The sequence below is a fragment of the Rattus rattus genome, chromosome X (genome assembly GCF_011064425.1).
Source record: "Rattus rattus isolate New Zealand chromosome X, Rrattus_CSIRO_v1, whole genome shotgun sequence".
Lineage (NCBI taxonomy): Eukaryota > Metazoa > Chordata > Mammalia > Rodentia > Muridae > Rattus > Rattus rattus.
Genome location: NC_046172.1, coordinates 2,165,838 through 2,181,294, shown reverse-complemented (window position 1 = coordinate 2,181,294; position 15,457 = coordinate 2,165,838). Strand labels below are relative to the sequence as shown.

At 34.2% G+C, this 15,457-nt stretch overlaps 1 protein-coding gene across 1 annotated transcript in view; it reads left to right on the top strand.

Moving 5' to 3' along the window:
* LOC116888872 (lysine-specific demethylase 6A-like) overlaps positions 1–11,771 on the top strand; it is a 118,676-nt gene extending 106,905 nt beyond the window's left edge. The window contains 7 exon segments of the mRNA XM_032890136.1: positions 5,003–5,132; positions 7,500–7,605; positions 8,177–8,236; positions 8,239–8,262; positions 8,265–8,380; positions 10,050–10,114; positions 11,607–11,771. Coding sequence (XP_032746027.1) covers positions 5,003–5,132; positions 7,500–7,605; positions 8,177–8,236; positions 8,239–8,262; positions 8,265–8,380; positions 10,050–10,114; positions 11,607–11,685 — 580 coding nt within the window. The 3' untranslated portion in view covers positions 11,686–11,771.
* Positions 11,772–15,457: the final 3,686 nt, after the last annotated feature.

Here is a 15,457-nt window from a genome sequence, read left to right as displayed (position 1 = left end):
GCTTTTCATGAAAGGAAGAGCAGATTTGTTTCAGTTTTTGAAGGATAAACTGTCAAACACTTAGAAGGATCATAAGTCTCCTGCTTAGAACAAAAAAGTCATCAGCAAAGGATCAATCTGATTAGATTACATCATTTTTCAATAGTATTTGATGGATATAGATTCTTAATGATCTTTTCATTGTGCATGGCACGTCTAATTTTTCTCATTGGTTTGTATTTGTTATCCCCTACGTATAAATAAATCTTGAATGTAAGCAGGTAGCATTGCTTGGAATAGCCACAAAAATTTTTGCTTAGTTTTCTAACATTAATTTTTAAGTTTAAGCAGTGATATTTTTAAAGGCCTTTGTTTGGTTGCTGGTTTAATCAACAGAAAATAACTATTCTGTAAATAGGAGATATAAGCATTGGGTCTGTTAACATTGGCTATTTAATATAACAATTTTATTTTAAAGTTCAAACTAGTTCACATCTATCAGTACTATTATGTCTTATTATCTAGAAATGTTTTATATTACATATTTTTATATTATATATATATTTTTTATATTATCTAGAAATCTTGCTATTTATATTGCTTTGTTAGAATGTATCCTGGATCTACCATTAAATGTTTGTCACTAATTAATTGTTTATATAAAATTAAACTTAATTTTGTAGAGTTTGCTACTTATGGGCAACATGGAATAGCACTGGCATAGAAGGAAGAATTCATTTAAAATAAATTTCAATTAATCTTAATTTATCACTTTAATTGTGATACTGGAACTTTAATGTACTGAAGTTCTTTAAAATATTTAAGTTGATTTAAAGAGTTTTCTGGTCTATATTTTATTGTGTATAGATTTTCATTGTTTCCTGTCAACTTTTAAACTATCAGATAGTTACTTTTATACTAAAAAGTTTAAGCCGAAATTATGTCTTTATGATTTTCTTTGTTGAGATTACTTTCTTTCTTTAGAAATTTTTATTTAGGGATATTAACCTTTTTGTCTCTGAATTACTATCATTCATATCAACATTGAAGCCCTTTAAGTGTTCAGGTCAACAGCCATAACTGACTTGATACATTTCCAATATGCGTGTCTTCGATCTGCCTGCCTTTGCCTTAGCTAATCTGGTCTCTACCCTCCTTTCCTAGATTTGCTTCTACTCAGTTAAAGCATGGGCTCAGTACCTGATCCAGTCTTTGTAGACTTAAGACATTTGCTTTAAAAAAGAGAGAGAGAGAGAGAGAAACGGAGATGTCATAAAAACGTTTTTCTAGAGGTAGATTCTAGAGCTAGATTATGTCCCAAAAGTTATAAATAATGTAGAAAGGAATTTTTTTGTTAATAAAATTTTATATGTTATAGAGTGGCTAGTTACTATATTTCTTAATCTGTTATGAATGATACTCTTCCATCTCGTTTTTGAGGCTGATGGTAACATTGGGACATTCACTTGAATACATTCTCATAGTTTTGTGTTAAACTTACACAGGCCATTTTTGCTTCATTACAGATGCTTAATGTTGTAAATAGCTAAATGCACTAAAACTTGTATCCATCTCAGGGGGTGGAGTGGGGTGGGGTGGGGCTATTTCAACCTATCTAGGCATTAATTTTTTAATGAAGAGACAGGAAATCACTCCTATAAATTGGAGACAAATCTTCTGAAGCTTATAGAAAAGTTTTGAAATTGCAAGTAATGGGGTGTTTGGTTGATACTAGCTTGTGCCAGAACTCAGATGAAAGTATTATATTATACAGTATAAGAGACGTGGTATCTCTGGCTTAGGAATTTTTTAACAGAAGGGTTATTTTTTTTTCTTCCCTCCTCCATCTTTATTAAATTAGGTATTTCTTACTTACATTTCAAATGTTATTCCCTTTCCTGGTTTCTGGGCCAACATCCCCCTAACCCCTCCCCATGCCCTTCTATATGGGTGTTTCCCTCCCCATCCTCCCCCCATTACCACCCTCCCCCCCAACAATCCTGTTCACTGGGGGTTCAGTCTTGGCAGGACCAGGGGCTTCCCCTTCCACTGGTGCCCTTACTAGGCTATTCATTGCTACCTATGCATTTAGAGCCCAGGGTCAGCCCCTGTATAGTCTTTGGGTACTGGGTTAGTCCCAGGAAGCCCTGGTTGGTTGGCATTGTTATTCATATGGGGTCTCTAGCCCCTTCAAGCTCTTTCAGTCCTTTCTCTGATTCCTTTAACGGGGGTCCCGTTCTCAGTTCAGTGGTTCAATGACGGCATTCACCTATGTATTTGCCATATTCCAGCTGTGTCTCTCAAGAGAGATCTACATCCGGTTCCTGTCAGCCTGCACTTCCTTGCTTCATCCATCTTACCTAGTTTGGTGGCTGTATATGTATGGGCCACATGTGAGGCAGGCTCTTCAGCCTCTATTCTAAACTTTGCCTCCCTATCCCCTCCTAAGGGTATTCTTGTTCCCCTATTAAAGAAGGAGTGAAGCATTCACATTTTGGTCATCCTTCTTGAGTTTCATGTGTTCTGTGCATCTAGGGTAATTCGAGCTTTTGGGCTAATATCCACTTATCAATGAGTACATACTATGTGTGTTTTTCTGTGGTTGGCTTACCTCACTCAGGATATTTTCCAGTTCCATCCATTTGCCTATGAATTTCATGAAGTCATTGTTTTTGATAGCTGAGTAGTACTCCATTGTGTAGATACACCACATTTTTTTAATCCATTCCTCTGTTGAAGGGCATCTGGGTTCTTTCCAGCTTCTGGCTATTATAAATAAGGCTGCTATGAACATAGTGGAGCATGTGTCTTTGTTGTATGTTGGAACATTCTTTGGGTATATGCCCAAGAGAGGAATAGCTGGGTCCTCGGGTAGTGTCCAATTTTCTGAGGAACCTCCAGACTGATTTCCAGAATGGTTGTACCAGTCTGCCATCCCACCAACAATGGAGGAGTGTTCCTCTTTCTCCACATCCTCACCAGCATTTGCTGTCACCTTAGCCATTCTCACTGGTGTGAGGTGAAATCTCATGGTTGTATTGATTTGCATTTCCCTTATGACTAAAGATGTTGAACATTTCTTTAGGTGTTACTCAGCCATTCGGCATTCCTCAGCTGTGAATTCTTTGTTTAGTTCTGAACCCCATTTTTTAATAGGGTTATTTGTCTCCCTGCGGTCTAACTTCTTGAGTTCTTTGTATATTTTGGATATAAGGCCTCTATCTGTTGTAGGATTGGTAAAGATCTTTTCCCAATCTGTTGGTTGCTGTTTTGTCCTAACCAGAGTGTCCTTTGCGTTACAGAAGCTTTGTAGTTTTATGAGATCCCATTTGTCGATTCTTGATCTTAGAGCATAAGCCATAGGTGTTTTGTTCAGGAAATTTTCTCCAGTGCCCATGTGTGTTCCCAATGCTTCCCCCACTTTTTCTTCTATTAGTTTAGGTATATCTGGTTTGATGTGGAGGTCCTTGATCCACTTGGACTTAAGCTTTGTACAGGGGTGATAAGAGTGGATCCATCGGCATTCTTGTACATGCTGACCTCCAGTTGAACCAGCACCATTTGCTGAAAATTCTATCCTTTTTCCATTGGATGGTTTTGGCTCCTTTGTCAAAAATCAAGTGACCATAGGTGTGTGGGTTCATTTCTGGGTCTTCATTTCTATTCCATTGGTCTATCTGTCTGTCTCTGTACCCATACCATACAGTTTTTATCACTATTGCTCTGTGATACTGCTTGAGTTCAGGGATAGTGATTCCCCAGGAAGTCCTTTTATTGTTGAGGACAGTTTTAGGTATCCTGGGTTTTTTGTTATTCCAGATGAATTTGCAAATTGTTCTGTCTAACACTCTGAAGAATTGGGTTGGTATTTTGATGGGGATTGCATTGAATCTGTAGATTGCTTTTGGTAAAATGGCCATTTTTACTATATTAATCCTGCCAATCCGTGAGCATGGGAGATCTTTCCACCTTCTGAGATCTTTGATTTCTTCAGAGGGTTGAAGTTCTTATCATACAGATCTTTCACTTGCTTGGTTAAAGTCACACTGAGGTATTTTATATTATTTGGGACTATTATGAAGGGTGTTTTTTCCCTAATTAACAGAGTTTTAAAAAGGTTCTTTTACCCAGAACACTTTCTCTTCATTTCTATACTAAATGTGGCTGCTTCAGAATGGGTAAAAAGAACAAATTAAAATAACATTGTTTCTAAATTCTCTCCATCACCATCTGTTTGTTTGTTTGTTTGTTTGTTTGTTTGTTTCTTTCTTTCTTTCTTTCTTTCTTTCTTTCTTTCTTTCTTTCTTTCTTTCTTTTTCTTCCTTTTTTTTTTTTTTCTAGGAGCTGGAGACTGAACAGGGCCTTGTGCTTGCTAAACAGCGCTCTACCACTGAACTAAATCCCCAACTCTCTCATCACCATCTTCCATAACTTTTTGCTTCCTTTTCTGTCTACTTTTTGGACTGTAGTAATAAAGTTTTTTTATCTAACCTCATGGTATTCTAAAACTGTTTAAAAAGTAACATGCATACCCGACATCTGTCTGCATCTTTAATATTGATAAGTTAACGTTTATAGTCTCATATAGATGACTGTATGTGTCAGTTATTTCAGAGAAATTTGTTTCGGACTTGCTTTTTACAAGCAGATAATTTTCAAGATACAGTAAGAAACTGTTAGTATGACTGTTTGCGTTTTTTCTTGGTTGAGCTAATCTATCAACCTACAATGGGAATGATTCTGATCATTTAAACTGGAATTCATACTTGTTGTTCAGATAAAGAAATCATAAACAAAATAAGAGAATTAATTTTTTTTATGCTCAACATGTGCTTTTAGTTTTCTTCAGTGGAAGGAAGATACAGGAATCAACATAAGTATTTCCAGGAAGAATTTTGTTGTTCCTGCTGGATCCCAAATTTATGGATTTATTAAAATGTCTGTTAATAAGTTAATTCAGAATTATTTTCTGCCTTCTTTGTAATTGTAAAAAGCTGATTTTTCTTTCCTGTTATTTTTAAAGGAATCTAGGTAAAAATGGCCTGTCTAATAGTAGCATTCTGTTGGATAAATGTCCACCTCCAAGACCACCATCCTCACCATACCCTCCCTTGCCAAAGGACAAGTTGAATCCACCTACACCTAGTATTTATGTGAGTCTGAATTGACTAGAAGTCATCTAAGCCAGTGTTTTCTTGTATATGTCTTTTGTAAATATCTTTTAGGTTAGCATAGATGCAAATATTACAGTTATTGGCAGTAGTGTGACTATTTGGCAACAAAAAGATGTATTTAAAGGTATTTTTGATATTTTTCAAATACCTTTTCAGCTGTTGATTATATTACAAATGTATTGTTGTTTTGCTGTGCTAGAGACTGAACCTAGAACTTTGCACATTCTGGGCATGTATTCTATAACATTGCTACTTTACCCATACTCCCCCTGATTATAGGGTATATTAGAATAAGTGAGAAATACTTTCATTGTTTAATTTTGAGCAGTGTTAAATGAAAGCTACTTGGAACTATTTAACTTATTTTTTTCCTAAGGTAAACTGTGTTTTAAATCTATCAATTTTATGGGCCTTAGTTAGCATTTACTCTTTTTTTTTGTACACATGCTAAAAGAAATACCTTCAGTGACAGAAAAAAAAAGTAAAAAACGGTGCTTTAATAATGTGGTCATTGGAGCTGGAGAGATGGCTAAGCAGTTAAGAGTATTTGTTGCTCTTACAGAAAATCCAGGTTCAGTTACCTATGCTCACATGACCATCCATTAGTCCAGTTGCCTTCTTCCGGCCTCCATGGGTACCAGGCACATGCATGGTATACATGCATATAGGCAAAACACTCATTTACATAAAATAATTTTTTTAAAGCCAGCATGTCTAAGAAACAAAGAATATGATTATAGATGGATATAAGTTATAAAAATCTTTATAAGTTATTTACCGTATATAAACTGTCAGTTTTATCTCATAGAAATTTAGGAATCTAATACGAAGAGTTCTTAATTGTGTTTTTACAAATAAATCCTGCTACCGCTATATTAACTTCTTCCAAGAAAAAAATTAGATACATATAAATTCCTGATAATATACTTTGGATGGTCTTATATCTGTGAAAACGGTTCTTGACCTTGAGAAATTTTGATTTCTTCACTGAGTTTTTAAACATATGGCACAATTCACCATCTCAACCCTTTGTGAGTATATAGTTAAGTATTAAACATACTCATGTTGTACAACTTATCTTGAAAGCTTAGGTATTTTGCCAGTGTCTACACACTGAACATTTTTCCCCATCCCCTTAAGTTATAATTCTGTTTTCATCAATTTCACTACTTTATACATGGAATCAAATTTCTTTATAACTAGTTTATTTCATTTATCATGTCCTCAAGGTTCATCCATGTTACAGCATGTGACAGGTCAGTTCACTTGGTGGTACTGGGATTAGACTGTGTTTTTTGCACATACTCTTGAAAGTATCTACCATCAAGCTCTATCACTTCCCTCAATAACAGTTCACTTGTTGCTTAGTTTTCCCCTGCTAGGAGTAAAACCTAGGCTCCTTTGCTTGCTAGTCAAGTACTGTGCCATTGAGCTACATACTCCAGACCTTAGCAAACTTCCAATCTTGCCTGATACTATAATTGTTACCTAACACAGAATAATGTTGCATCAGAACATATGGTATTATTCAAGAATCTTTTAAAGATTTATTTTTCTTATTTTTAATTACAAATATGGAATTAGATACATGTGAGGGTAAGTGTACCCTGGCGCTGGAGTTATGGATAGTTGTGAGCCACAGGACCGGCTGGGAATCAAAATCTGGTCCTTCCTCTGTAAGAGCAGTAAGTGCTTATGACCACTGAGCTATATCTCCAAGCTAAGATGATTTCATTTTTGGACAAATGGACTCACTCTGTCATTCTAGCTGGCATGAAATTCAAAGATGACCACTTCTGCCTTCTAAGTAAGCACTGTGATTACGGTGACTGCCACCCACTCCCAGCTTCTATATTGGGTCTTTTAACTTTCTACATTTTATGGTTTTTCAATATGGGGTAGTATTGGAGATAAAACCTAGAGCCCTCTGAATGTTCAGAGAAACATTCTACCATGGACTTACAACCCAGCCTGTACTTGGTACTCTCATTTTCAGTCGAGTTTTTATTAAAGCTAAGCGAACTCTACCACTGAGCTATACTTTCTACGTACCCACTTGTGCTTCTTGATTTTTTTTCCTTTTTAAAGTTCAGCAATCTTCACTTTGGTTTTGAAGTTTAAATATATTTCTGCTACATAATTTGTTCAATATGTAGTACACAAAAATATGTATGTGGCTGCTATTTAGTCACAATTAAAATCAAAATGCAAAAATACTATAAAATAGAAAGCAAATATGAACACATGAAATAAAATAGCTCGATAGGCAGTGAAAATGAAGTATAATATTTAAAAGTTAAAAAACTGTATTTTCCTGAGATATAACCACATATTTTAACTTTACAGTTGGAAAATAAACGTGATGCTTTCTTTCCACCATTACATCAATTTTGTACAAATCCAAACAACCCTGTTACAGTAATTCGTGGCCTTGCTGGAGCTCTTAAATTAGGTATGCTTTTAAGTAAAAAGAAAAATATTTTATGCATGCTGTCTTGTAACCTTTTAAGCACTAGTAAAGAAGTCTGGTACCACCCCCCACCATCACAACTCACACATAATACATATTTTCGTTCTAATATGGATGGGGAATTTTGATTATTTTTACTTCAAGTCCATGATTTGAATATATAATAGTGATGGTATTGGTTGCTGGCAATTTAGGATTAGTTTTTTAATTTAGCTTTTACTTTTGTCTAATGACTTATGTTTAACTACTGTGAGAATATGAAATGTAAGTACTCATCAAGTACTATACTGCCCCACTGGTATTTGCTAGCACCTGCAAAAATTAGTATGTGAAAGTTTGACCGTCAGATTCTTGACTCATTCTCTTATTTGAATAACATGAGCATTAGGTATGCCCATACCTTCAAAGTATATAAATAACCTGGTTGACTTTTTGGGGGAAATGGATATATTGCCATAAAATGCTTTCTCTTTGAAAGAAGAGGCAGAGGTGGGGTGCATTTTTGTTTTGATTTTACTGACTTCTTTTATTTATTTATGGCTTACTTATAAAGACTTGGGACTTTTCTCTACTAAAACTTTGGTGGAAGCTAACAATGAACATATGGTAGAAGTGGGACACAGTTATTACAACCAGTAGATGAAATTGGGACCCTACTGGAACCAAGAAAATCTGGCACTGTGAAAGCAATAGATCTCATACTACAATTGCTAAATATGCTCAGTACCAGGCCTCCTCGTTCCAAGAATCATTGAGAGTAAGTATTTGCTTCCTGAAGATTCTTTTTAGGGATTTAAAAATTATTTCATTTTGTAGCTTTAAAAGAAGACAGTACTTTTGTAAATATTAGATTATATTGTGTTACATAAAATACCTTGTAAGTGCTACCCACTTTACCTTAAACAAACCTATGAGTTAATTCAGTAAATATTTTGTAGAGGGGAAGTTACTGTCCTAGAAATAAGATCCTAGGTTATCTAGGATATTTATTTATGATTAAAGCAAGGTTTCTTCAGTACCGTTGACATTTTGAGTTGAATAATTCTTTGTTGTGGGCCTATCTTGTATATTATATGCTATGTAGCACTGTCCATATCTTCTCAAAAGCATTTTTAGACCTAACAAGACAATGTTGTCCCCTGTTGAATCACTGATTTGGGGCCTACACCTGTCTTGAGTTTGCTTTATGCTTAATCGTGTATACTTGCATTTTTTTTTTTTCTTCTGCCAGTTTAATATTACCAGGTAGACGACTCTTTCAGGAAGTATTAGTGTTCTTCCTTCCAGTCTTAGTTCATGTAAAAAAAAAAAAAAATGCTGAGGAGGAGGTAGAAACAGGATGTAATAAGCATACATCATTATATATATAATTCATTATATAATTATCATCATATTATATAATTATATTATATAATTTCAACATATATATATTATTTTTTTAAATCTAAATTTTACAACTAATCAAAACTATTATGAAAGCGTCCTTGTAGATCTTCTATCATTGAAACATTAGTAAAATCATGTAATAGTATAACAAGAACTTTGTGAGTTCTTCCACAAAATGGATATAAAACATCCATAGAAATGAGTTCTTTGAAATACTGCTTTGTGCTAGGTTGTTCACATATCCTACACAGGAAATTTAATTTTCTATGTGATTGAAAGTCTTGCGTTTGTTATTCACTAGATTTGCTTATCTCTTTTAAAATATTTAAAATGTTTCACTGAGCTCATATTTTCAGTCAAGGAATCATTTATACATGAATTACAAATTTGGATTACTATTTTAGTTAAAGTTTCTGTTTCTTTGATGAAGCACCATGACCTAACTCAACTTGGAGAGAAATGGGTTTATTTGGCTTATATTTCCATATCACACTGCTCATCATCAAGCACAGTCATGACATGAACCCAAACAGGGCAGGAACCTGGAGACAGGAGCTGATAGGGAGGCCATGGAGAGGTACTATGTACTGACTTGCTCCTTGTGTCAACCTGCTTTCTTATAGAACCTAGAACCACCAGCATGGGTGAAGTTACCACCCACAATGGCCAGGCCCTTCTCCATCAGTCACTAGTGAAGAAAATATCCTACAGTTAGCTAGCTCTTGTGGAGGCATTTTCTCAATTAAGCTAGCTCTTGTGGAGGCATTTTCTCAATTAAGGTTCCCTCCTTTCAGATAACTCCCACTTGTATCTAATTGACATAAAATAACCAAGACAGTTACTTTCCCACTGTCCCTTTCTATACTCCTACAAAAAATATTCATCTACTAAAATCTGTCCTACAAGTTGCATTGTGTTACAGTGAATTACCTCAGTTTTCCTCTTGTAAATAGAGGTACTATGAGAATCTGTAGTGACATAAAGGAAATATTAACCAGTTGTGTGGAATTCTAAGCTAAAATGCCCTTTTTGAATTATAGGAAGAAAATGAGAAAAGAAGTCACCATAAAGACCTCTCGGACAGTGAATCTACATCATCAGATAAGTAAGTAGTTTTTCATTTCTACTTAATAGTTCTGTTTAAAAGATGTGCTATAAAATTACTTTTGTTTCTTCTACAGTGTTTAATGTAAGTTGTATTGATTGTACACTTTAATTTTGTTACTATATTGAAATCTGGCATGTTTGCTATGCTCTATCAACCAGCTTTTGTTTTATTGCTTGTGAGTGTTGCAAGACCCTGGTATTCTGATAAAGGCTTGCAAATAAATATTGGGAGAAGTGAGTCAGGCTTTAAGCAGAAGCAATAGGATAGTGGGCTTGATTATTGCTGGTATAGCGGTATAGCTATTTAATTAATAGCACTGTTGTGTTGACACAAGAAGTTAAATTAAGACAGTTAATTTTGTTAATCATTTAGCAAAAAATGTTACTAATGTTTTGAGTATTCAAGAGGATTTGGATTGACGTTTGGAACACTGGATTGATGATCTTTATGATACTATTCAAATTATTGGAGAAGGAGGTTCAGAATTTAAGAGTAAAAAGCCATCTTGAATGTCATGCTAATTACCAGTGGATTTGTGTTACTTCTAAACTTGATGATAGTCACTGTAATTGGGAAAAGGTTCAGAGACACTTACAGGGTATTTGGCATAATTCTAACACCTCTCTGGATGTATCAACCTTGCTTACTGAGATTATAAATTTAAAGAATGCTGCTCCGCTGAGCTTTGATGCTACAGATATTGCTGGTAAAATTATTCATGACCCAAGGTCCAGTATTTCCCGTCTTTGTCAGCTTAGAGTATGGTATATAAAGCTTGATCATGATTTTATAATATTTTTCCACCCATTGTGATAAGGTAATTGCTTTAACAAAATATATTTGTACCAAAATAATGTTGGCTTAGACCAAAAAATGGACCCCATACAGGTTATTAATTTAACAGGTTTGTATAAGCCAAGAATGGGTAAGATTATGCACAGAGCCTTACAACCTAAGACAGAATAGCATTGCTTTTGATAATGCTTATTCCATGACAGAATGACCTAAGATATTCCCAGTCTAGTTTATGATATAAAAAAGGGGGAGATACAGAGAGCTTCTAGGCACTTGGTAGGAATCTGACCTTATCAGGACAAAAGAAAGAAGCCCTGAGCAGGAATCTGGCTTTGGGCTTGGGCTCAGGAAATGAGCCTTGATTAAGAACATTTACATATGAGTTAATGCAAAGCTCAGAGCAGGCTCAGTGGGAGCATGTGTGGCAGTCCTTTTGTCTTGGTCTTCCTGACTAGCCCCCAGAAAGGTGTTTACAGGAATTTGGTTATCACCTTGCTTGTTTCTCTACTCAGAACCAATCTTATTATTCTGCATGTAATTAAAGTGGTATAAAAGCGGATTGGAAAACAAAACTTCTGCTTTAGTCTCAAAACTTGCTGGAGTCTTGTTTTTTTGTTTTTTGTTTTGTTTGTTTTTTTGTTTTGTTTGTTTTTTAAAAAAAGATGTGCTTTTAATTTGCCTCTTTCTTTTAAAGTTCTGGGAAAAGGAGAAAGGGACCCTTTAAAACCATTAAGTTTGGGACCAACATTGACCTGTCTGATGACAAAAAGTAAGTCCGTGTGATAATTATGTGAGCTGACGAACTCTTGCTTTGTCTGAGAATTGTTTATAATTCCTTCTATTTCATTTCTTCTCATTTTTCTAAATTGACATGTGGTCAAACTAAATAATTGTGCTAGGCTTTACAGCTAAATTATTTTTTCAACTTAAGACTATTACGTACTTTTTTTAAACCTGATTTTATGACCGTTTTTATTTATGTTCTATGTCTGTAATTTTAATAATGTTTTTCATTGGGAGGTTAATTCACACATTCCATTATTTCTTACATGAAAATAAAATATTTGTAGATTTGTTTTCTGATTGGAGCATAAGAGCTTTTAAATTGATAATGTCTACAAATAGCTATATCAGGATTTACGGCTTATTTTCTTGTGGGTGGAATTTTTGGCCATGAGGCTGACTAAACTTCCTGCCCTTTGTGAGTTGTATCAGCAGGAAATCTTCTAAAGCCATAATGGTCATTATACAGGCATGAACACAGTTCAACGCACATGAAAGTTCCGGAAGCAAACATCAGGTGAATTTTATGAAGTAATATCTCATAAAAGATGAAGCTTTTTTCATCTCCCATTTAAAGAAAGAGACTCAATATCTTTCTTTTAAAAATGAGTAGAACTAAATGGATTAATCTTTGATGCTTTTAACGGGACTTAGGTCAGGATTTCTTCTGAAAAATTTTAGAGTACCCTCTGGCCCAACAACTGTTGTTCTTGCATACTTCTGAGAATGGTAGGAGTGTAGTGTTTCATAACAGTTTTTTTAAACAATCATAATTTAATGTACTTATTTTATATCATGGCCTAGTGTGTGTCTTGAATATAACAGCTTCACATGAGAAACATTTTTCCATCTATTCCATTCTATTTGGTTTTAAAAACAAACTGTGGTTACAATCCTCTAGTTAAGTTCCAGCTGACAGTTTCAAAAGCACTTAATATGAAGTGATTACTAAACTCATGAACTTGACCACTGAACTAGACAGTTCAGGTTTTGCAAGTCATATGTTTCTTTCATGTCAAACGATTTAATTTTCTGCTTTCAAGTTTTCAACTATCAGTAATATACTGTCTTTGGGTACCATGGATTGACATGAAATTTTAGAGTTTTGAAATTTGAAATATTTATTTCAAATATAAATTTGAAATTTTTAACAATCACTGTAATCCTAGCATCAATGAATTAGTTCAGTTACTGATAAGAAACAAGTACCTCTATGTTGCATATCTGTAACATGTTTCAGTCATGTGTTTTCATGCACATGTTTCAGCTTCACATGTTGAAGTACACATGATTTAAAATCTTGACTGCTTTCTTTCTTTATTCCTTAATGAATCAGTTTTAAGAACCATTTCAAAATAGAACTATTTTGATTTTGACTAATATTTCATTGTTTTCTTTCTCTGTCTAGATTAATTTGCTTTGTAGAATGTATAATTGATCTTTGGAGATTAAGATCTGAGACCAAATGTTACCAAAACAACAAACAACACAAAATATTCCCCAAGGGAATCGTATCTACAGTCACTATTGGAAACATTGATTGCAGTTTTATTCTTGTGTCATTTGAAGCTTAATTCTATATGTTTCACAGAATTTGATAAAAAAAAATTCTGGCATAAATTGTCAGGGAACTACATGTTCTCTTTCTGCTACATCATTAGACATATTTATTGTGTATGTCCATATATGCTTACACAAACCTGTATATATGTGCCAGAAATTAAATTGCCAAAGTCAGTTTCTATCCCTTTACCACGTTCGTAGATCTGGAGGATTAACCACTGGTTGTCCAGCTTGATTGATAGCAAGCATTTTCACCTGTTGAGCTATCTCACTGGCCCTGGATTCCCATGCTCCTTTCCCAGTTTGTAAATTTTTATTTCGTGAGGGACATTAGAAGGTTCTGAAAAGTGCACCAAGTGACTGCACTAGAGGTCTTTAACATCTTGTTATCTTCTTCAAGTAATTTTTAATATAAATTTTAAAATAGATTTTATACATGAGAGAAAACATACTTGTTCTTAAGCCTGCTCACTTCATGTAGCATAATAATCTCCAACTCCATACATTTTCCTGTGAAGGTTGTAATTTCGTTCTTATGGCTGAATAAAATTCATGGTGCGTGTGTGTGTGTGTGTCTGTGTGTGAGCGAGAGAGACAGACAGATAGGCAGGCAGGCAGGCAGGCAGAGAGATTGAGATTCGGATTGATTTATGGATATCTAGGCTGGTTCCATGTTTAGGCTATTATAATAAATACTGCAGCAGTCAAAGTAAACATTCTTATTTCTGCATTAATATTGGATTAAATCGGAAGTTATGCATGTAATTTTTGACGAATCACTATACTGATTTCCATGTGGCCGTACCGTTTTACATTGCCACTAGAAGTGTATAAGGGAGTCTCTTTCCCTTAATCCTTGCCAACACTTCCTGTCCTTTGTTTTCTGTTTAGGTTGAGATACAGCTGTTTCAAACTATTTTAATTTTCATTTTCCTGATATCTAAGGATGCTGACCACTTTACAGATATTTATTTGTCAGTTATATTCCTTTTTTGTGTTTGGTTCGGTGTTTGAAACCATTACTTCATTTATTGGTTGGATGAGGAGGAAGAGGAATTTAACATTTGTTATTCTTTTATAGATTTCTAAATATTAATCCCCTATCTGATATCTATAGTTGGTAACGGTAAACTGTAAACTGAAAACGATTGGTAACCGTTTTCCTCCCCTTCTCCCAAAGTAGTTACCTGAAGTTCTTTAAAGTAGTAGTGTCCAAGAGAAATACAATACAAATCACATATAATTTAAAAAATTACTTTGATACATTAAAGTAGAAAAAAGTAACCAAAGTTAATTTTGCCCTATAATATCCAAAATATAAACATAGAATCAATACAAAATTAGAAGATATTTCACTTTTTTTTCATATCAAATGTTTGAAATCCTGTATATTCTATGTAATTGCTGCCCCTTCCAGTTCCCAATTCAAAAAGTCATCAGTGTTAAGTGGCATGGTCTTATAAGGAATGTATATATTTTAATTAGTACAATATAAAAAATATCATTTTGCATGTCTGTATTAAATGTATATTAAACAGTGATATTTGTTATAGATGAGTTTACATCAGGCATGTTTTATACTACATGGTTGTGCTGAGGCTTTATTTACCCTTAACAATTTTTATGTAGCTGATACAGTTGTGGAATTCTAATTATAACTATAACTCACTTTTTATTTAGAACCCATACTATGGGGGCATTTCCAAATATCTACTTAATAATGACTATTGAATATCCTTATATCACTTGCCCTGAGATAGTTAAAACAATAAGCTTCTGTTCTTTCATGAATCCTCAGTTAGGTGAAAATAATGCAAATAAAATATAATTTCTTGGAAACAAACTTTACTATTTTCTATCTAGAACCAACCAGGGATGAGGAGCACTACACCAGAAATACAGGTTTTAAGTCTTTTATGTCACTCAACCAGAATTACAGGAAAGGCAAGATGTAAAGTGTTATACTATAAATGTCTACTAGCTTTAAGTCACCTTTCTTTTGGTCAAGCATTTACTTTAATGTTGTAAGCCTGTTATGATCTCCCTGAAATCTGATAAAGTTAATTTTTATATGAGGGGAGGATCCCCTATTTTGCCTTTTTTATTCCCTCGGGAATAGCTGTTTCATTTTATATTATTCTATAAGGATTTATTTATTATTTTTAATTGTTTTGGTATGTATGTGCACATGGGTTCAGG